The sequence below is a fragment of the Pseudonaja textilis genome, chromosome 2 (genome assembly GCF_049901715.1).
Source record: "Pseudonaja textilis isolate UNSWEBS1 chromosome 2, rPseTex1.2, whole genome shotgun sequence".
Classification (NCBI taxonomy): domain Eukaryota; kingdom Metazoa; phylum Chordata; class Lepidosauria; order Squamata; family Elapidae; genus Pseudonaja; species Pseudonaja textilis.
Window position 1 is genome coordinate 110,318,132 of NC_141991.1, and position 22,468 is coordinate 110,340,599.

The 22,468-nt window shown below is 40.3% G+C and overlaps 2 protein-coding genes across 6 annotated transcripts; both read right to left on the reverse strand.

Moving 5' to 3' along the window:
• Positions 1 to 1,522: 1,522 nt before the first annotated feature.
• On the reverse strand, positions 1,523 to 8,814 carry MRPL12 (mitochondrial ribosomal protein L12). Its single transcript, XM_026701842.2, has 5 exons — positions 8,578 to 8,814; positions 7,375 to 7,561; positions 7,129 to 7,203; positions 3,032 to 3,163; positions 1,523 to 1,901 (listed from the first exon to the last, which is right to left on the reverse strand). The coding sequence occupies exons 1-5, from the start codon at positions 8,628 to 8,630 to the stop codon at positions 1,785 to 1,787; spliced, it is 564 nt and encodes a 187-aa protein (XP_026557627.1). The 5' UTR covers positions 8,631 to 8,814; the 3' UTR covers positions 1,523 to 1,784.
• A 1,971-nt stretch (positions 8,815 to 10,785) lies between these two features.
• Positions 10,786 to 22,446, reverse strand: HGS (hepatocyte growth factor-regulated tyrosine kinase substrate). 5 transcript variants are annotated; one of them, XM_026701836.2, is made up of 21 exons: positions 22,304 to 22,446; positions 20,850 to 20,934; positions 19,757 to 19,832; positions 19,513 to 19,605; positions 18,067 to 18,190; positions 17,411 to 17,463; positions 16,811 to 16,879; positions 16,531 to 16,655; positions 16,172 to 16,250; positions 15,977 to 16,075; positions 15,157 to 15,252; positions 14,708 to 14,746; positions 14,446 to 14,589; positions 13,903 to 14,113; positions 13,483 to 13,655; positions 13,231 to 13,371; positions 12,951 to 13,128; positions 12,703 to 12,836; positions 12,139 to 12,267; positions 11,823 to 11,918; positions 10,786 to 11,618 (listed from the first exon to the last, which is right to left on the reverse strand). In XM_026701836.2, exons 1-21 carry the CDS (start codon positions 22,338 to 22,340, stop codon positions 11,505 to 11,507), a joined length of 2,295 nt encoding a protein of 764 aa, XP_026557621.1. In that variant the 5' UTR covers positions 22,341 to 22,446; the 3' UTR covers positions 10,786 to 11,504. The 5 variants fall into 5 exon arrangements, with proteins under 5 accessions (XP_026557621.1, XP_026557620.1, XP_087779109.1 ...); XM_026701835.2 differs by having other exon boundaries at positions 13,903 to 14,116; XM_087922983.1 differs by having other exon boundaries at positions 17,411 to 17,448; positions 22,304 to 22,438.
• Positions 22,447 to 22,468: the final 22 nt, after the last annotated feature.

Here is a 22,468-nt window from a genome sequence, read left to right on the forward strand (position 1 = left end):
GGAACTTGGAAGTCTAGTCCAACCCCCTTCTCAAGCAGGAGATCCTATACTATTTCAGACAACAGGTTGTCCAATCTCTTCTTAAAAACCTTTAGTGATGGACCACCCATAACTTCTGAAGGCACACCATTCCAAATTGCTTTAAGAGCATCCACAAATGCATTAAGAAAAATGGATAGTTTTACATGTTCTGAGTAATCTTACTGCCTTGATCATAGACAACAGGAAAAAAAAACAATATTTAGGATGAAACATTCCATCCGTACTCTTTTATCATCATCATCATTCTAGTCTTGAAGGATGTATTAGCTGCTTTCCAATAATTGTCCCAGACCTTAGCTAGCAATATCTGTGACAGAATAAGTACTAAAAGTGTGCTCATTTGCTGAAATTCGTTCTAGGTCTCCATAGTTGCATTATTTACAGGGCTTCAGCAATCTTGAAAATATTTGAGATATGTAAGCACAGAAGATACATTTGTGTAGGTACATTTTGGAGGAGGTATAATATTTGGCATCGTTTATTGTATTACTATAGTGGAAAATGCCCAATAAATTTATTGGTCAGTAAAACATGTTTCCCAACTCTAAAAATTAGCCACTACCACGCTATCTTCAAGAAAAGCATGAAAAGATGACAGTGAAAAAAAAGTCTCAAATTCTTCCTGCCTTTAAACCCTCATGTAAATTTGCATATTTTAAATCCTCTATGAATTCTCAGGTGCTGGAGAAAATGTAGTAAAAGCTGCAAAAGCAGCATTGTAACTATCAGTCTTAGCAATGTGCCTTAAAAGCTGCCTTTAGGCAATCTCTTGCCTGCCAAGGGTTCCCATTAGCTTGGCTTTAAATGAAAATACTACATGGACATTGGACTAAAACCACATCTTGTTCCATTGAGTGAACAATCTAAAACAAACTAAGAATATTCATTTAGACCGGAACAATGACTTATATTAAAACTACAAATGGGAGCCAATGTTGAGCAAACCACCATGTCACAAGACCCAGCAAGTGCCAAGGAAAAGATAGTTGTAGGCTGTGATGATATAAATCATACCAAAAGGGACTAAGGGCAGGGGAGAGGAAAGGGGCCACCCATAGAAGAGAACAGACATCAATCAGGGGCTAAGGTGTGGGTCTAGCCCTCTTCCCTGGTATTGGATATACAAAGGAACTTGCAGAATATACTATCCCTACCTAAGTTTAACTTGCTCAAATTTGGAAACGTTTCAGGGAGGGGAATTTTTTTTCCCTACTAAATTTAGTAAGTCACAACAGGGAAAGCTAACATTTCCAAGCTGCTATCCTTCTTTATTAAAAGAGAATCAATTTCACTTACACCTCCTATTGGAAAGACAATTTTAGAGTTATGACCCAAAATCTCCAAAGATCCCACCCATCTCCTCCCACAAAGTGATTAAATTTGCCAGTAAGGGACACCGGTCCAAATACCCACACAAACTTGAGAAACCTGCTGGATGGGGAAAAATCCAATAACATGCAAGAAAGGATCGCCACACATGTTTTACAGATGTTATCCATCATGTATATTCGTTATGAATACAGGTTTTTAACCACATAGCAGACTGCAAGGTGTGCTAAAGAATTGTTACACACTGAGCCATCCCCATGGGAAACTGCACAGCAGAAAAAAAAATGGGGCAGTGCAACTTTCCTGGAACCGCATAGTACCCCACCACCAGTCAGCAGGAGTGGCTGATACAAGTCAGAGGGTCCTTCCCCCCCCCGCTCTGCTTCAAGTCCTTTGGCAGGTAGGCAGATTCTTTAATCCACAACTACTGTGCCTCCAACTGCCTCTAGAGCCGATTTAATCTTTTCTGCTTCTTCTTTACGAACATTTACTTTGATATCTTGAGGAAGAGATTCCACCAACTTCTTTGCCTGCGAGACAGAGAGGCTCTAATTAGAAAATGAAAAAGATAGCACAATATTCGAAAGAAAACCTCAGCTAATACTAGTCTTGGTCTCTATATACTTTCTACTTACCTCTTGAAGTTGAGGAGACAGCGCAGCCCCAAAATCTTTCCCAAAGAAATATTTCCTAAATTATGGGTTTAGTAAACAGAATTCAAAGATTTGAGGAAATTGTCTTTGGAGCTTTACCAGCTTCATTTGTATGGAGGAAGGGTGCAGATGCATGCAAGGTCAAAAGAGCAGGAAGGGGAAAGTGATGTTGAAATGCAAGTGCCTTTGTATACATTCACATCCAAGGGGTGCAGGTTCGCATTGCTGTGACCTTTCTGCCATCCTGCCATTTTTTTAGCCCTGCTTTCTCAATAAATGCCACTGAGTTAATGATTCACGACAGACATGTTGCCACTATATCAGAGGATTCTAATTTTACTTTTACTCATTCCACATAATCTTTTTCTTTTTTCTTTTTAACTCTCCATCAAATCTTACAATTTCTGCCCCCAACTGGCAACATCAAAAAATTACAATAAGAGTTCTATGGAAATCAAGTTTAGAAATGAACTAAGGCAGTTCAAGGAAGGAACATATTTTAGATTATCCCTCTTATGGACCATATTATACTAACTCCGTTTCTTGAGATTAGCTTTATTTATTCTCAGGCACAATGTAAGATGTTGATTTCTATCTATAAACTTGATATCTTTTGGGACCACAGTATCTGAAGGAAAGTGCCTTCCTGCAAGACCTTGCTAAGAAATCAACTGTAATCACTAAAGCTTCTACTAGTTTATGTCACCAAGGAAATCAATAGCATAAGGTATGGCATTTTTAGTGTCAAAACTTAACTGTGGAACAAGATGTATAACTCGCTCCCTTCACTGATGTTTTTTAAGCAGGCATAAAGCATATGTCCATCCAATGTTAACTTTGCTCACCGTTTGTTTATTTTCTTGTTTTAATAAATTTGTATTATTAGCACAAACCACTTTAAGGCCTCTTAGGTTCCAAAAAGCAGCACATATATTTCTATTAAATGCATATTGTAGTATAATCTCAATAGTATAAATCTGAACAAGTATAGGAAAGAATCATTTTACCTGGACAAGGTTTATGTTCTCCACGTGGTTCTTTACTTCTTTGATAACTTTCACCTTGTCTTCAGCTTTAAACCCAGTCAATCGCACTGTAAAATTGACCTTTTCTACTTTTTCAACCTCTTCTTCTTCTGCCTAGTAAATGAAGAGGAAAGAGAAACAAATTGACGATCAGTAGGTAGGGCCTGCCCCTTTGTCTCTAAGAAGGTAGCAGTAAAAGAAGGATCCAACTATTTTGGCACTTCATTTGGCTTATTTAGATGGAGGAGGGCCCAAAGCTAGCACTGAACTATAACATTGTTGTTTGTTATTATAAACTGACACTACTAAAGGCACAAATAGGAAATTGATGGTTACTATTTTCAAATTCTACACGGGGACTTCTTAGAATTTTTTAGCTTTCCATTATAGAAAAGAGTACCAGAATAGTGCAATAATCTCTTCTTAATGATCATAGAATCAAAAGGGGACATTTTTATTTCTGTCTTCTAGGGTGTTAGCTATCTGCCCTATTTTTGTATTTTTTGAAAGTGTATTAAGCATTATTTTCAGTTCTTCATCCAACTTATTTAATAAAAATAACCAAAGTATAGCATTATGTCAATTATATGTATGGTATGTGGGAATGATCTTGAGAAACAGGAAAGAGCCACAACCAAGGGCACAGTTGGATAAGAGAGGTTCACCTGCAGAACAAATGTGGACATGGCAAATATCTCAGAAGGAATTCTGTCTAGTTTTTGGGCCTCTAAGGTTGATTTGTGGGGGTGGGTGGGGGAAATCTACCTTCAGATTTGTAAGATTCATCTGTGTGTGTATTGGGTGCCTTTTGACTTCTGTCGACTGCCTAGATTACTCTGCATTTTTTTAAGCAAGATTTTTAGAAATAGTTTGCCTTCTTCTTACCTTCCTTCTTGCTTTCTTCCCAGGGCTGAGAAAAGTGACTGTTTTAAGGTCACCCAGTTGGGTTCATGTCTAGGTTTTAGCCTGTTATCTTACCCACTCTGTCAAATTGGCTCTCTTCTTCTAACATCTTCTTACACTTATCATGAAATTAATTCAGCTGGTATACTTTCTGTCTGGACAATCTTGCAGAGCTGACATCAATCTTGCAAGTTTGAAAGTACATGTCCCCAAAGGTCATCCCTATGTGCCATTACACTATTATCCAATAAAATGTATCTTCCCAAATATCGGAATTGTATTCAGACTAACTGGTCCATAATTTGCTGGTTCATTTTTTTCAACATAGAGAAAATATTTGCTTTGTTCTAGTTATATGGCTTATTCTCCAAGATTTTTAAAGCTAGTATAATGTTCAGCCCAGACCATTAGCTACCAATACCCTAAGATGGAATTTCTCTGATTGTATAGATTTAAACTCATTCAAAGTTAATAGCCAATTTCCTATAATGCAATCCTGTCCATCCTTCATTTCACTGATAAGAGCCAAAATAAGTGCTGACTAATCATCATCTTTTCTTAGTTACTTTATATATATATTTATTTAATTTATATTGCCGCCTATTTGCCCATGGTGACTTGAGGCGGTTTACACAATGTAAGACCATATTTAAAACAAAAAAATGAAAATAAAAACAATAAAAACCAACAAAAAGAATCAAATAAATTAGTAAAGTACAATAGAACAAAATTTGGGAAAAGCAAAAACAAAACAAAAAAACCCATAAGATCAAAAACCAACTCCCATCCCCCTCCCTGATGACAGCAGATCACACTAGCCATTTGATGGGCTCCATCCCTCTCTGGGTTCCCCAGGCCCGCTGGCAAAACCAGGTCTTCAGTGCCTTTCAGAAGAGTGTTAGAGTGGAGGCCAACCTAATCTCTGGGGGAATGATATTCCAGAGACAGGGAGCCACCATGGAGAAGGCCCTTCTTCTGGGTCCCACCAGGTGTATCTCCCTCAGAGGTGGGACTTGCAACATTCCCTGCCTCCTCGCTCTAATGGTTTGGGTGGATGTGATTGACAAGAGATGTTTCCTTAGATAACCTGGTCCCAAGCCATGAAGGGCTTTAAAGGTGATAACCAGCACCCTGAATTGCACCTGGAAGCAAATTGGCAACCAATGCAGCTCCTGCAGGAGAGGTGACACATGTGCACACCGGGGTCTGCATAAAACCATGCGGATCGCTGCATTTTCACCAACTGGCGCTTTGGATGCTCTTCAAGGGCATCCCTATGTAGAGCACGTTGCAATAATCAAGACGGGAAGTGACCAGGGAGTGAGTGACTGTGAGTAGGGACTGCTGATCCAGGAAAGGGCATAACTGGTGCACAACCTGCAGTTGTGCAAAGGCCCTCCTGGTCATGACTTGTTCGTGTTTTGCCTTTTTCACTTAGCAACGTATATGGATTCTTTTTTAAAAATTTGAATGTATTGACAACAATATTATTATTTATTCTTCTGTGACTTGTTTTAATCAAATGTTCTCTCACAGTATATCAAGTACATTCCTCTGAATTTCTAAGTGGGAATGGATATTTTAAACAAGTAATGCAAGTCTTTATTATTTCTGTTTCTTTTGTCATTCCTCCAGAACTTTGATATACACGTTTCACTGATAAACCTAATAAAACATATTTGCCCATCCACATTAAGAAATAAATCTCATCCTGGTTTTTTGTTTGCCTGATCAGTGACTTTACACTCTGCAACCAAGCTGCCTAAATCCAATCACAACAAGAGCTAAAAAATTAATTTTGACTAGCAAGAAGTAAGTTTTTTCCCCAAACAGAGTAAACTCATTGATTTGTCTTCGTGAATCAGGTCACAGAAAAGAGAGGATAGAATTAGAAAACCCCATCCTTGAAAAAGCTTGTTTTCTTAATTTCTTAACCTAGACATTCCAAACATATATTTTCCTTTTTGAGAAGTTGATGTCCTATGCGCTATTTTATCTGGAAAAAATCCCCTTACTTTAAGGACCGTTTCTTTCTTTCTTCTCTATGGAGCTGGTTAAAATATTTCCAAAAATTGCTACTGAATTATTTCATTCAGGAGCTTAGTGTGGGCTCCTTCTTATGTATGCTAAGTATGCTGCAGACTTTGTAGTCCATAGTTTTATCCAGGTTTAATATTCCTGGGTAAACTAATATTTGGCAAATTTTTATTGCATCTTCACATTTTGAAATTTTTATCACCATTCCACCCCAGTAAAAGTCCAAATATTTTCAAAATGTAAAAGAAAAAATAAAAGGAAAAGAAGTGCTGCTGGTGCCTTTTTGTTTAGTAAATGGAGAGAAGATCAGACAACAACCTTGATGAGGATAATATGCAGAAGCAGGGAGAATGGAGTAGTCTCTAAAAGGCATCTCTCCACAATTACTATAGATATCCCACTGAATCTGGCAGATTTCCAGAACTGCTAAAAGGAGATTGTTTTGAGAACTCCTTTAGAGTAAAATTAAGCAACCACTTGGAATAGTTAAGTTTGAGATGGATTTCTTAAAGTTTTAGAAATATTTTCACTTGATTCACTCAAATCCAGACAATCTTTTAGTCAGGAAGTAAATCTCAGAATAATTGGGGCACCACAAAGATATCCATTCCATATTTAATTATGCAAAGCTTAGCTTTAATAGAAAAGCATGATATACAAGAATATGTAGGAAACTATTAAGTGAGCAATAGAGATATGGTAATATTTAAAAGGGACAGCTGAAAAAAATGGCTGCTAAGTCCATTATAATAAATATGTGTTATCCCGCTTAACTTAGGATCACCCTCAGGACTGAAAAGTATCCAGCTAACTAAAACAAAGCTGCATAGAGAAGTGAACATCCTTTATAAATCTTCTTGCCCTATTCTATACTGCCAATTGTTTAGGAGTTTATTACAGTTTGCATATCATTACAAATACTAACTGTGCTATTATTTTCATTATATCATGTAGCAGTTCTTTTAAATACCAAATAAAAAAAGCAGCCTGTCTGCAGCTTTTACCTTCATGCTTGCAAGTTTCATACCTATCTCTTCAAGAACAATGTATATTTGTTGACCAGATACATTCAGACCCTTGTCCAAAAGCAATTACCATTTGATTCAGGTAAATGACAAGATATAAGGCTGATTGCTTACCGGTGCTGCCAACTGTGTTGCTGGCATCATCCCGGCCATTGGCATAAGTCCAATATCTTGGATCTTGAGAGTTTTCTGTAAATATAGAAAACATCTTTTTATCCATCTTTTACATCACCTGTAATACTGAAGCAGAGATTATAACCCAATCCATCTCTATAAGGAAAAAGAAGTTACAAACAACAGGAAGCATCTACTACAACTTTTTAATCTTTGATCACCCAGTTTCCAATGTAAAAATGGTACCTTTAGCAACTCATTGAGGTCAGAGATCTCCAGAAGAGTCAGGTTAGCAATGTCCTGAACCAGCTGCTGAATTTTGGGTGAATATTCTTTTGGGGCATCATCCATATGTGGACTTGCTAAGACTTCACTACACTTTGAACATGTAGTCTTCAGCATCCGGATAGCACAAGCTTGTGATCGATGCTGCCTGTAGAAAATCAGATAACAATAGTTATCATTCACGTTTCCCAACACACAGGTACATGCAAATGAAAAATATCTGTTGAACAGATGAAGAAAGGAGGGATAACAAGGCAAGACCAACCAAGATGGCTGGGGGAGAACAACAGAATGGATTGGTGCATATGCACCAATCTTCCCCGGCCATTTTATTAGCAAAATTTGACAAATTCCATTTTAGAAATAGTCGTTTCAGAAATAGTGGAATATTCTGAATAGTCGTTTCAGAAATATGTTCAATAGCCTGAAATATGTCATGGTAGGAGCTTTATAATGACTAGTTTTCATATGGCAAAAGAAGCAGTTCAAGTAATTTAAAACAGCCTATCAAAAGTTAAGCTGGGTCTAATGTTTCAATTTTGCATAATTTAAAAAAATTTTTTTTAACAAAACTTAATCTGCTTTGCTAGCATGCTTCAACATGACAAAGGACAGTTTGTTTTTAATAATTGGAGATTAATGTGGATAAATTTATTTTTAACGTGCATTTTTATTCAGGATAAGAGATTCCTCAGATAAAATAGGCCTGCTTTAAATCAGCATTTTTTTTGCAGTAATAGCAACAAGTACTATATGATCTATTAGAACTTATTTATGGATGTTACCTGGATGCTTCCATTCTCTAACGGCCAGAGCCCTAAGTTACGAAGTTGCTGGTTCAGACCTCACCCCAGCTTACAGGAGTCCACCCATCATCAGGTTCTTCCCCCATAGCAAGTTGGGGATAACCAGAGCCGATCTTTCAGGGATGCTTCGGGACTTATCAAAAAGTAAATTTTCTCTCCACACATTGAAAGGGCTTGTTTAAAAGGGAGCTAAAGAAATCTCCGCTGCCCCACTTGCAATTATACGCGCGCCACCAAGCAAGGGCTCAGTCTGCAGAAGCGGGGCAGGCGTATGACCTTTATTTGGCCGTTCAGGCCTCTAGTTCGTCCCCACCCGCTTTCCCTTCGTTTGGGACATCGGTCGCCCAGGCCTACGTACCGCAGCAACAGGCGGAGAGCGGTACCGAGTCCGGCCGCGGGAAACATGGCCATACCGGCGGCTCCAAAAGGCGGCAGGAAGGAAACACCGACGGTCCCCCTCTTTCTGCAGCGTGCACACCGCAAAGGGCGCCGGGGACGCTCCCTCCGAGCATCTCTCTATGGTTAAACGAAACGTCCAATCTCCGCCGAGTTCGACTCTCTGTGATGTACAGAGCATTATACAGCCTTGCATCTCGATGGTAAAGCGGATGTGACGATTCAAATGGCCCGTCTAGCGTACCATGTTAGAAATGAAAACTATGGGAACAGGAAGTCCGTTTTTCACAGTGCCAAACTCTGTTACCCGGCTGCCATTGCGACGCTCGGGGAACAAAGTGAAACGAATATTTGCAACTAAAGAATATTTCGCAATTCGGAGGCTTAAGCGGAAAAAACCTCCAAGCTGGGGTTTCAGTGCGCGGGGGGATGAATGAGGCTCCGTGTAGGGTTTACAAGCAGGGGTCCCCAACCTTGGCCAATTTTAAGACTTGTGGACTTCAACTCCCAGTCTTAAAGTGGCCAAGGTTGGAGACCCCTGGTTGGAAGACTATAATTTACGATTTACTGTGTGAGCTTCTTAACAGCTCCGCAAGGGAGGACTAATTTAAAATTTTGCCCGAGGGAGTGCTGTCAATAGATCAGATAGTGAAGTCGATGGAAATGTTATTTTTATTATATTTTATTTCTTCAGCAGTAAACCCATTACAGGACCTTGAGAAAGTGGACAAGCACTTTACCTGCGGTTCATCTTATAGCAGGTTTTTTTTTGCAGTTTTTTTCCACACGTCAATTTCAGTCTTCTTGGAACAAAGGGTTATTTCAGGAAACATTGCATTTGAGTTACTGTACTGTACTTGTTGGCACATATTGATAAAAAAGTTGTGTAGAAAGGTTTCTGTTTCGTACACAAAACACTTTTTGGGTGAAGACCAAAGGAAAAAAAAACAGGGGAATTTTATTATCTAATCACCAACCTGGTACAAAAATAAATATTAGTTTTGCCTTATATCCTCTTCTTTAATATACTGATATGTTGGGATTTGTAAGAATATTGCACTAATGGACACTGTCCATTCATTGCAGCATTAAAAAAAAATAAAAAAACCGAATTATTTTCCAGAACAGAACATTTTCTTAGTTTCACCTAATGATTCTTTGTTGCGACAGTATGGAGCTAACCCTGACTTTGAAAAAAACGGAAGGTTGGACCTAGTTAGCACTTGGATTGATTAAAGCTGTAGGCTACACTGGAAAGTTGAGAAAGGCAATGGCAAACCACTTCTGTATTACTGTCAAGATCACATGAAATTGGCTGAAGGAATTTTTTTGACTTTCTCATAGTAATGGTAGCATTCAAAATACAAGACCTGTCACAGAAGTACTAAATATCACTGAATTGGAAAAAAAAAACCTTTCTAAGTGTGTTTTAGGAATTATATAACTCCCATCAAAAATTGATTGAGGAATTATTCTTTTCAGGACAACCTATGTTTAGATCATAAGATGCATGAAACAGATAGGCAGACCATATTGCGGTCACAAAAGTGTGTGCAGTTAGGTTAAGGCCTAACTGCCAAGGCTTTTATTGCTATTACTTTAGAGATCAATGCAGCTTTTCAACAGAAATATACCAAAGACAATGGATAAGATGCTGAACGTCCTGGAATATCATGGAATAGAAAACCAAACATAGGGAATCCAATTTTATGAACTCATCAAGGACTCAAGTCTGCTTAGTATTGTTGAAGACATGTTCTCAAAACAACGCTCCCTTTCCTAGGTGAATTATTGCTGATGCAGGCTGAAGATCGTCCAAGATGTTAAGAGCATGAAAGTCATGTTTCTCCAACTGGAAATGAAAAGAAGCCTCTGAAGGTCAGAAAACTGCAGGTTCCAATTGGCCTGGTGGGCCAGTGGAAGGTTTTGTGCAGGACTCTGCACCTTCCTGGCCCTTGTGTTTGGATACAAAACTTTTGAATATAAAGCTAGATAGTTCTACAAATTCTTCAGTTGGTAAATATGTGAAAATTCCCTGAGTCCTGGAACACAGCATATCTTGAGGGAGCACCTCAATAATCACAACCCAGTGACATATTTGGTAGAATGCACATTTATGCAAAGACTAAAACACCAGCACAGGGCTGTCACAGAAGCAGAGACTGGAAAGTTTTAAATACTTATTTTTATTGTCACTGATTCCATTCTGTCTACACCAGCCACTAAGTATGAGACACAAATCTTCTAAGTTGTAATGGATATGTTGGATGGGGTGAAGACTTAAAAAACATACTGATTGGGATAGGCTGTGTTCAAGATAGGGGTTTTCTCAGAAGACATGGAAGGAAGTGGTGGAGAAATATCAAAAATTAGTGAGGAAAGAAGTAGAATGTGCTGGGGAAAGTGAAGGTCACTTGTTTGGCTAGATGTGACCACTGAGACAGAGAGAGAATACGGGCTCAGGGCGATGCCATACACTGGATCTCATAAATTCTGACTCGAGCATGCTTAAATGCTATTTTCCCCACAAGAGAACAGTTTCTTGAATGATCTACATACCAGTGACTGCTTGAGAACTAAGCTCTGCTATCCAACTAATGAAAAGCTAGGTGAGTTGGGCTGTGGGCCACTATCTCTCCACAGCTGAGTAGCAGCATATAGGGTGTTACAGATTCTTGATCCTAGCAGCATTTTAGACAGGTGAGATGGAAAAATGCAGACAGTGGGAAATTACCCAACACCAAGGGCTCAACTCTCCTCTCCTCTCTCCCCATTGTAGGAACAGCACAAAGGAACAGCAATGGTGTAGCAAGTACAGCAGTGACCAAGAAATGATAGCTTTACAATGTTTTAGAAACCCATCCCTCCCTTGCCTTGTAACCCAAAAGATTAGTCAAAAGAAATAAGCTGAGCCTCTCCACTTCCCCCTTGTACTTGCTGCACATGGGGAGGTGTCTGCTGGGGAGGAGGCTGTTGTTGTGGAGGCCCTCCGGAGGGTGCCATCTGCAAAAGATAAATGAAAGCGAGCATAGAAAAAAAGACAGCATTTCTTCCAGTTAAATTCCTATGGAAAAGAATTAACAGCACTTGCTCCCTTAGCCCAAGGGTTGGTAGAGTCACCATCTTAATGCTAATAAAGTCAAGGAATTCATTAGTATGTTGGAAAGGGGAGGAGAAAATACACTGAAAATTTGGTCAAAGACTTACCTGTTGATACATAGGCTGTTGTCCTGACAGGTAAGGCTGCTGGGGTGGCAGACTACTCAGGCCAGATTCCTGGCCAGGGAGAGTTGGCATAAGGTTCTAGCAAAAAAAAAAAAAAAAAGAGAGAGAGAGAGAGAGAGAGAGGGTGTCAAATTTTGCACCAGAACAAGTGGCCCTTCTTGAAATGCAGCCACTTGGGCTTTAGAAATGAATTTTCTTAACATAATTACACAATCCCTATAAATCTTCCTGTTGATAACCTTCTTGTTTATGGTATTCAGCAAAGGAAACAGCACAGTGATTGAAACAACTTCCTCACCTGCATATTGTAGGGCTGGTATCCCATTGACACTGACTGACTGCCCATGTAACCCATAGTACCCCCAGACTGGGGAGCCGCTTGTGTCATGGCAGGCATTGTCTGCGTTTGGGAAGGGGCAGCTGCATTCTGCAAGGTAAAGAAGATAGCTGGAACAAGATGCCCCCTACATAGCAACTTTTGAGCAGAAAATTTTGATACCCAGAAACTTACAAAGAAAATCTAGATGAGCTTCAACATACAATCAAAATATGATGCCTTTTGCTTCTAGAAAGCTGGGAATACCTGCTTTTTCCACATGTAAGTGAAGAGAAAATATGTGGATCTCAACCTTATTTAATCCTGCCAAGAAATCCCCCTTAATTAAACTGAGAACTTGACCAGCCTTGGAGCACACCATGATCTTCATGTCTAAACAGGGATCTGAATCTGAATTTTCCCAGTTAACTCCCAGAGTTAATGCACTACACTGGCTTATAGTCTTCACCCAACCAATAGAACACTAGGAACTGGTCTTCTGACTTCGGGTGAAGGGGTGGGGGCGTAATTCAAAATTAAGCATACCTGGTAGCCCTGCGTAGGTGTGGGCTGATAGGAAGAATAAGCAGGATTTGTTGTGGGCGCTGCCTGTCCCTGTGGAGCTGGTTGTGCATTATTATTGCCTGTGGTGTACATGTAGGTGCTCACCATGCTGGGGTCTGAAACACACATACAAGAGGTGACGATCATCCTGAGCTGAGCTTTGTAGTCTTATCAGTGAAGGGCTGGGCTAAATCCACACCCGCTCCTTTTCTTTCTTCTATTTCCGTTACCTGCTCCTGCCACAGGCATCGCAGTGTAGGGTCCTGTACTGCCCTGGGTGGACTGGCTCATGTAGACAGTGTGCATGGGTGAGCCCTCCACAGAGCTGGCTGGGCTGAAGGTGCCCGGGAAGCTTGTGGGTCCTGATGGTTGGTAGATCACTCCGCTGGCAGGAGGCATGGCCTGCAGCTACACACAGAAAGCAAGATTAGTTCCTGTAAGCTTTACAGGCAGGGAAGGGAAGCGCAAAAAGGAATTCTTGGCCTCTCCAGTCTTCTTCCACTCAAATACCTGCGCATATGGCAAGGAGAAAGCAGGCATTTGTGCCCTCATCTGGATTGTTTGCTTCTGTTGCTCCAACCGTAACTGGCGTTCCTTTTCCTGCTCTTGAAGGCGCTGGATGGCTAACTGCCGTTGCATCTCCAAATATTCCTAAAGATTGGAACAGCAAAGGATATGTTAGGCTCTGTGGTCATTATGTTTTCAGATAGCAGATGAATGCTTGCTCCAAACAAGCATGGGACATCGCGGCCCAAGCCTCACCTGCTTCTTCTGCCGCATGATCTCCAGTTTTTGAGCTAGCTGGATCTGACGTTGACGCTCTGCCTCCTCTGCAGCTCGGCGCAGCTTTTCTCTGTGCTCTTCTCTCAGGGCATTTAAGGCTCCACGTGCATCCCGGATCTGGGCAAGTTTATCTTGAAGTCCCTCATAATATACTGTGGAAAAGAAGGACAAGGCTGGAGTCTCATCACTGCCCCAACTCTCTAGTCACACCTCCCCAAGTCTCTTAAAGAGAAAAGCAGAAGCAAAACCGTCAGAAGGATTGGGAAGCACCGGGTTGTTTTAACCCCGCACCAATCCAAAAGTAGCAGCAGTCACTTAGGTTGCTAAGATTCAACGGGGGGTGAGGGAACCCTAAATCTATTTTCAATCAAACCAGGGACACAGCTTCTGATAACATACAGCGACGCTCATCCAATTGGTTCAGTAGCTCCAAGAGCTGGGGGTGCATGCTGTTGATGGACTGGAAGACAGAAAGAACTGCCGAATCATTGGTAATGCTCCGCCCTCGCAGGTGGTTGCTCTTCATACGGTTGACAAAGGTGGTGACCGCATTCTGCAGAGCTTTCAGAAACTGCTCATGGCTCTCATCCGTCTCGCCGTTCTGATATTGCTGCTGGGGAAGAGATGGGAAACCGCTGACCAGAAGTCCCAGGTTCTGCCTTCCCCCACCTTAGAATCCTGGCACGGCTTCTTTAAAAGTGAATTTTGTTCTACAAGGTGGCTACCGATACCTGTTGGTCCACATAATCCCCACACCGCAATAGATGCACCCACAAGGAAACAAACTCGCAACTCCCCAAAAGAAAGCTTAGCACTCGTTCTTAAAGCACTGCTACTCCCAGTGCATAAATAAATATCCCCCAAACCGTACAGTGATGTGGATGAATCTGAGTGATGCTTAGAGAGTGACCCCATACTAACGCAGAAGGGTTTTGTTCCTACCTCCACAACAGTAAGTGGGGCAGGTGGGACTTCAGTAGCTTGGGTTGCTGGCTCCCCCATAGACAGTGGGGCTGAAGGGGTGGGGCTCTTGCGCACTTCCTCCTGCTTCTTTTCCCAAAAGTTGCGATTCAGGTATCGAGCCAACTGCCAAGAAATATCGAGAAAGGAAAGCAACTTATTGTCAGTACATTATTCAAACCAGCAAATTATCGTCAGATATCATTTAGATCAGCTCATTAGCTTAGAAAGGTTGGAGTCTCACCTCAGGATCAATGTCCTCAGCTAGAGGTGCAGAGGAATTCTGAAAAAGACATATTTTTTGGTTTACTCTTAGTAAGGTTAACATCATGAAAATATCCCACAATCTAATTATCCTTTAGAAATATATATCAAATGCTTGAGAATAGATTGCAAATCAGCTGCTCAGGCAAGGCAGATGAGAACAAAAACATCCTCCAAATATCCTTCATTAGCCTGATCAAGATACTACTGAATTGTCATGGTAAATGAGAAATGAAGTGGCGTAAGAGTCACTGAAAGCTCTGAAACTGATTCCTGGGATTGACTGATCAGATTTATATAGCTGCCCATCTCACAAACCTGACTGACTCCCATACAATAAACCAATTAAAACAATTAAAAAGTATTTAGCCTGTAGGGCTCCAAAAGCTTTCTCTGCTGGCTCTTCTCTGCCAAAGGCTGCGTTCTTACCACAGGAGAGGAATAGAGGGTACCGCCTGGGGGTGCTGAAGAGGTGATTGGTGTGGGTTCAGCCTTGGGGTAGGTAGAGTATGTGCTTTTCTGTCTCTGCAGAGGAAAAGTAAAAGGATATAAGACTACCACCTTTAATTAAGTTTTGCTGTCTATCAGCATGAGAGATGTGGTACAGAAAAGAGTAGCACTGTGTAAGGAGTGAGAGGAGGGAAAAGATAATTCAGACCACAGTTTGGTACTCTCTTAGATCAAACCTGGGATTGCACAAAAGTCTAGGAAGACACCACATTTTTAAGGAGTTATCAACATGTAAAAAGTGTCCCTGCACACTCCAAATCATGTTTCTCCTTTGAAATCTGGATTATTACAATTTTATGAGGAAGTGTTGAGCATCCTTTTGACGGCCAGAACTACAGTATCTTATATATGAGGGTATTTCATTAAAATACAGTACACCTGTGATAACTAGATGTCAGAAAACGAAATATGACATTATAATGTTCTGAATACCACACAGTTTGAAAAGGCTTGAGGAATTCAATTTTTGGATAATTTGTGAACAGAAGATTAGGTGAGAGAGAATATCGGAAAGACTTCTATCTGGAAATTAAGGGGCTTCCATTGGCTTAGAGACAAGAGTGACATTAGCACAAATTTCTCATAACTGGACAACAGGCTGTCACAGGAAGAAGCCTGAGTTGCTAAATAAATTCTGCAAATAGCACAAAGCAACCAAGCATGAGGAATTTCATAGGAAGATTAGTTATGACTAATGAAAGTTATGACAACTTGTAAGAATCATGATCAATACACAAACCATCCTTTCCTTTTCCTCTGCTTCAGACTGGGAAAGTGCAATTGCCAGCTGTAGCTCTTCCTCCTCCTGCAGGGCAGTTTCATCACGCTTTGGGGGCAGCTATGGGCAGAATAAACAGCAATCACTGTACCTACTATGTGGAACTGACGAATTAAATTAAAGATGAGTAGAGAGCTAAAACAGGCATGGACTAACCTGGGACTGTTGTGAAAGAGGGCTGGTCAGGTATTCCGGAGGAAGTTCTGTGTTAGTAGATCCTTTTCCTTCTCCCTTCCTATATGGATAGAAAGGACAAAGTCATGACTGCTGCTGAACTACCCTCTTGCTAAACTGAATGGGGAAAAGGAAACAGAGGGGCCCAGCGACAACTAAACTATAATCTGCAAAGAACCAACTAGCAATTTCCCCAGAAACAGCTTTCTGTAGGATAGAAGATAGGCCATTTTTATAAATCCCACACTGCAGAATCCACACAAACAGAAAGCAGAGGTGCCCAGACAGCTATTGTTTTCAGAATCTCAATATAGTAGCCTCTTCCACAGCTAAGCTCTTACTTGTTGAGATGTTCATAGCAAGGCTCACATACTCGTACTTCCTTCTCTATGCCAAACTTGGGGATGGTGGAATATTTGGATGAGCATTTTCCACAAAAGATCTGCCCACAGGCCCGACAATGATGCTGTGAACATACCAGTACAATCAGGATTATCCAAGATAAACATATAGCAGGAAAACATAAACGCCAATGCCCCCTTCTCTCCCAGTATCTCTAACAAACCCCCTGCGTCACATTTAGCATAGGATCCCAGGATCAGAGGATGCAGTAGTACTCACCTTGCGAGTCACCACCCCAAACTGAACACGGCACCGGTGGCATTCTTCTGCATCCACCCAATCAGGAGCCTAATCGCACAGAAGCACAGCAGTTATGAGTACCAAAAAAAAGGCCATTATAACACCTTGCCTTGATCCTCAATGTGCAGTTTTCCAAAAGTACTGCTATGCTAGAATGCATTACAGATAAAGGAAATGCATCCAGTGATATAACGTGTCGTTAATGGTCAGTAAAAGCTCAGTGTGAACTAAGCTTTTTGTTGACTTGCAAGCTGAAAAAAGGTTAGCCATCTGTCTGAATATAACTGCAATCACAAATCACTCTCAGATGTAAAGTAATGAATGAAGAAAGGAATTAGGAAAATCCCTAATATATGGACAGCAAAAAAAAAGAAAGAAAAAGGAGAGGCTGTGTTTTACCACCTGCCTCAACCAGCTCTTATGCTAGTGATTGATTCATCCCAAATTCTCAGCATTAGAAACAGTATCGAACCAGAGACAAAACAAATATATGCTACACATTCAAGATGTAATTACTACAGAAAAGTCAAAACTATTTCCCCCAATATGGTGAGCCACTTTCCCAGCTGGGATACTTACCCTTTCTGCGGCGAACATCGCATCACTTTCTTTGAATTCTGGAAAAACATGACCTGTAGGTAAATTAACACTGTCATGCCATTTGCATGCCAAACCTTGGGCCCTGGATCTTGGACTGAGGACTACACGATGGATACGAGCAACTGTCTCCATGTTTCCCTATGCTCTGCCTCACGTGAGCAAAGTCCCAAAGTCTCTTTTTTTACCCTTCAAAGATCGGGAGCTACGGGGCATGATTTATTTGCAAGAACTCTTCAGAATCTTTCCAGATAATCACTTGACCAGTAAATCCCATGAATGTCAGTGTGACAATGAACAAGGGCAAAGGGATTTTTGATTCTCACTATGTCCAGAATTGTGGAGTCAGAAGGGATTAGAATTACAGAATTTGAAAGCCGATTTATCTGATGGCTCCAGAATTAGAAGACTGAGATAAGCCCAAGAAGTGAAATAACTATGAACAGTATTTGAAACTCACTGAGCAATTGCCACCAGCACTTCAGTAGTGTCAGTAAATTTATGAGGTGGTTTTCAGGCCATATAAATTTGATAAATAAATGGAAAGTTCTGATTTTTCTCCAAATTCCCAGCTGCAGACATATTACCCACACAAATGGCCTTAATACCACAGTGGAAGGCTACTTGGCTTTCCTTACCTTCTACCTTCATGATCTGGTAGGTATCTTGGACCACCTTGTATTTGGGCTCATTGCGGAAGGCATGGGCCCATGCTTGGACCAGGTACAGGATCTTGTTGCGAACATTTGCTTCAACTTGTCTCTGCAGATAATAGGAAGGGTCAAGATCAGGCACTTGTGTAGCCAGCAGAACTGAGCTCGCAATCTTCCATTGTTTGAGTTATGATACTGATACACAATGCATCATCCCTCAGAGCAGCAAAAGCTAAAGCCAACTGTTCCCCTTCTTTAGTCATTGCTTATAAATGTGTACAATATGACTAGGGACCCAAAACAATTTCTTCCTAAAAATGTATTCTCGCTGAAGACATTTATATCTAATTTTAAGAGGTGTTTTGGTACACAAACGACTGTTCTTACCTCACAAACATAAAATCGTGTAAGGCTCTTCCTGCTGCAACAAGCTAAAAAAAAACCAAAGGTACAGAAAGGCTCCTGTAGAAAAATACTCTTCCCTGAACACTAGGATTACTGAAGATGCAGTCAAGCACATTCTCACTTTGCACAATAGTATATTGCTCCATCAAGAATCATTGATGGAATGAGGCTGAAATACTGTAAGGCAGGAAGATCATGAGGACTAGATCTAAAATGGATAGGGTTAGGGTTAAGAGAGCAACAATAACAATGGACCTTGTGGGAGAAGTCATGTTACTCTATAGTGCAAAAGAAACCGGGATTTGAATTTGGAATGTTCTTCTAGGAAAAAGATTTGTTCCACCACTTAGCTACAGGAACATTACTCCACTTGTGTATACTATATACTTATTAAATCTATATATTTTTAAGAACTAGCAAATCAGAGTACAAGACCTGCACTGTTATCCAACATTTATTTTTCTTGTCATTGAGTTTTTTTTTCCAGAGATACAGTGAAAGCACAGAAAGTTTAAGTTTCATTTGGCATACTAGTAGATAAAATCCACGCATTAGAAAATGTGATGATAATAAGGAAGAAAACAATCCAATAGTGTATTCAAGCAATGAAAGCATCATACATTGATAGAAGTATGCACAACTACTCAGGGTGAAATCTTTGCTATACAAATACATGTGCAGACGTGGAAATGATTGTGCTCTAAAACTATTTCAAGGTAATTGAAATATGTTAGAGGTGGTATATGTATATATAAATGCATAAACATGCTACACTTGAATAAGGTCATTACAGTTTTTAATGTCTAAACAGATTTTTTTTTAAATAAAACTTTAGGACTTTGGCATTTTTTCTGTGTTGTTTACTTTTTTAAAAAGGTCATATAAGATAGTTTTTTGTCATGTAATATTAATACAAAGCTTCAGGGGGAAAAAGAACAGCAAAGTCAATCTATTCTACCTGACTCTAATATAAGGCTTTTCTGTAGTTTAGCTTACTGTAAAGAAAAACGGCCTAAGTGCTATTACCTTGAACAATTCCTTCAATTCCTCCATGGTCTGCTTGTTAGCCACCTCATCATGGACTGTTTGACCACAATTCTTTACTACAGATTCCAAAACCTGCATCAAAAATATACAAAAGTTGGTTCCCAAATAAAGTTAGGAGACTTCCCCAAAAATAGTTTGGATCTCCTGTACAATGCATACCACCCAGGTCCAAACGAGGAACACCTCTCTAGTCACCTGGGAGACTGATTATACTTCTGCTTACCTCTAGTGCATAGAGCGCCACATGAGGATTCTTGTCATTGACTTTTTTCTTAATTGCACCCACAGCATACTTAGCCCTGGGAAATCATAGGGGAAGAAGGAGAAGTAGTTCAGTCTAATGAAAGGTGCAAGAAACACTGAAGCCAGAGAACATTTTTTCTCTTATGAAACATAATATAATCACCTACAAAATGCTAACACTTGATGAAGGAGACTGTGTGTATGTCAAGACTCCAAAAAAGTCATATTATGACTAGACAAAAAAAAATGGCTATCTCCTAGAACGGGCCGGATTTGGCTTGCGGGGTGCTTAAATCCGGTCCACGGGGCCAGCCTGGAAATATCAAGGGACCAGCCTGCTGTGCCTGGTGGCTAAAATGGGCTGCATGCGGGCCCCCTGTGCCTCATTTTCATCCTCCATGGCCTTTTGCAGCACTCTGCCAGCTGAAACTGGGCCCAAACCAGGCCAAAATCTGGGCCAATAAATGGTCCAAAAAACAGGCCAAAAACAGGCTGAGAAATGGGAGCATTGATGGGAGCTGAAGTCCATGATATCTGGAGGGTAGCAACCAATCTTTTTTTTTTTTTGAGTGATGGCTGCCTTCAGCTTTGAATAGCATCCTGAAATCCATACTTTAGAAATGAGCAAGGCCCAAGAAAAAAATGAAATTATAATATTAAAACTAATATTAAGATTAACACTGCACTATCATTGACATGATTCTTTCTTATGTATTATTTTCTTTTTGATATTAAAATTTACAATTTATCAACAATCTAGAGACTGCCAAGGATTTGGTGAGTTATACAGAAATCTCACACTATGTAGCGCTGTGCTAGCTGATGGTTTGTTTGAATGGCCTAAGAGTGTCTATAGAACAACAAAGTCTTTAGAACAACAAAGTCTGTAGCCAATACGAGAAATTCTGGCTTTAGAAAAATGGATCAACATAGATTCAAATACCTGTGTTAGCAGCATGTTTCTTGCCACTCATACTTTGATTAAAGTTTAATTGTAATGAAAGAATGCTTCTTTTGTCAATAAAGTGCATAAAAATAGGGGAAATCATAAGATGGTAGAGTTCAGCACGTACTGGGTATCTCCCTGACGGATCATATCACAGATCTGTAGAATAGATTCCCAGTCTGTTTCCAGCAGAAGCTGACTTGTAGCCTTATCTGCAAGATAATAAGATAAGTCATTCAAGCACAAATTAAAATTTATAGTCACTATTAGAGAATTGATGGACAAAAGGATTTTTCTTCTGATGAGAATTATTAGAGATGAATGAGAACTTCAGATCACAAACAATTACAAGTATTACAGATATTTACTGTATGCTATTAGCAAGCATTTATACAGAGTTTTTCTCAGCAAAACTTGGCTGTCGAATCTAACTCTAGCTATAAACGTTTGCTCCTCCAACCATACCATTTATCATTTGCTCGGTTATCTTATATTTCCTGTAATTACTTCATTTTTATTGTCCCCCAATAGACTTCTTTAATTAGGCCACTCTAGCATCTCCATCAACATGTTTAGATCATAACCTCTTCACTTCCTTTTCTTTCCAATTCTTTCTCCAAACTTCCTTTTGTCATAAACTTTGATACTTTTTCACATTTATGTAGAATAAGTCCTAGTTACATGTAACTGCTTTTGTACATATTTAAACTTTCTGCATATCACCCGCTCGCCTTTAATTTCTCCTTCCCTGTCATGTTATCAATTTCTTGAAGGAATTTAAGTATATTTTGGAATGGTATACTGTGGCATATTCTAACACTCCAAATTCAAATAGAGTGTTATATTTAAAGGGAAACGAATAACTGATCATTGCCTTTTTCCCATTAACACAAAAACACCAGTTAATTTGTCAACTATTGATAGGGGGTGATGTAGATTTTCTTTCCATTGATATTTGTCCTAATGCAACACATCAGTACTTAGCCTGTTACTTCCTGGTACAATCAGAGTCACCTTGTAGAACCTGATTCTAGGTTAGTGATGAGGTCAGCAGCATTGTACAATTACAAATACAGGACGGAGACTGGTTTTTTTTTCTTCTCATTACACATTTATATCATTCCATACATATAAAATGGATCAAGCGCAAAGGAAAAGAGAGTGAGTAATACTGTCATTCTGCAATCCCATCACATGACACTAGGCAATATCTTATTATTAATCACTCCAGTAGACCTCTTTGTCGCTGAAGTACAACCTGGCAATTGGTGGAGCGAGGACAATGATCCTACCAATAAATACAGGACAATCAATATGGGTGTACATGAGGGGGGTGGGGGAAAAGAGAGATAAAGGACCCGAAAGGGAAAATGCTTCACAGTCCTGATTGGTTTTCGGGAGCCACGAAAGACCCCAGAAAAGGAAGGCGCGATTTACAGAAAGGTGTTTTGCACACAAGAGCTGAAGAAAGGGAGGTCGAAGCAAGGAAACCCAGCCCCATTGCTCCGAACGAGCGTTAAAATGAAGGCCGAAGCTCTGAGGCAGGGTTAGGCCAAAGGTCCCCTTTTCCCTCCTCGGTACCTAAAAGGCGCTCAAAGGTGCCACCTCCTCGCCCCATTGTGCTCCCCGCTGAAGATCAGGCTAGACCGACCCGCCGCCGCTCTTCCCCTTCCGACGTCTCCGCAATTTAGGCCCCGCTTCCGCCTTCCAGTCAGCGGAGAGGCGGGCTTTCCGGCTGCAGGCCTT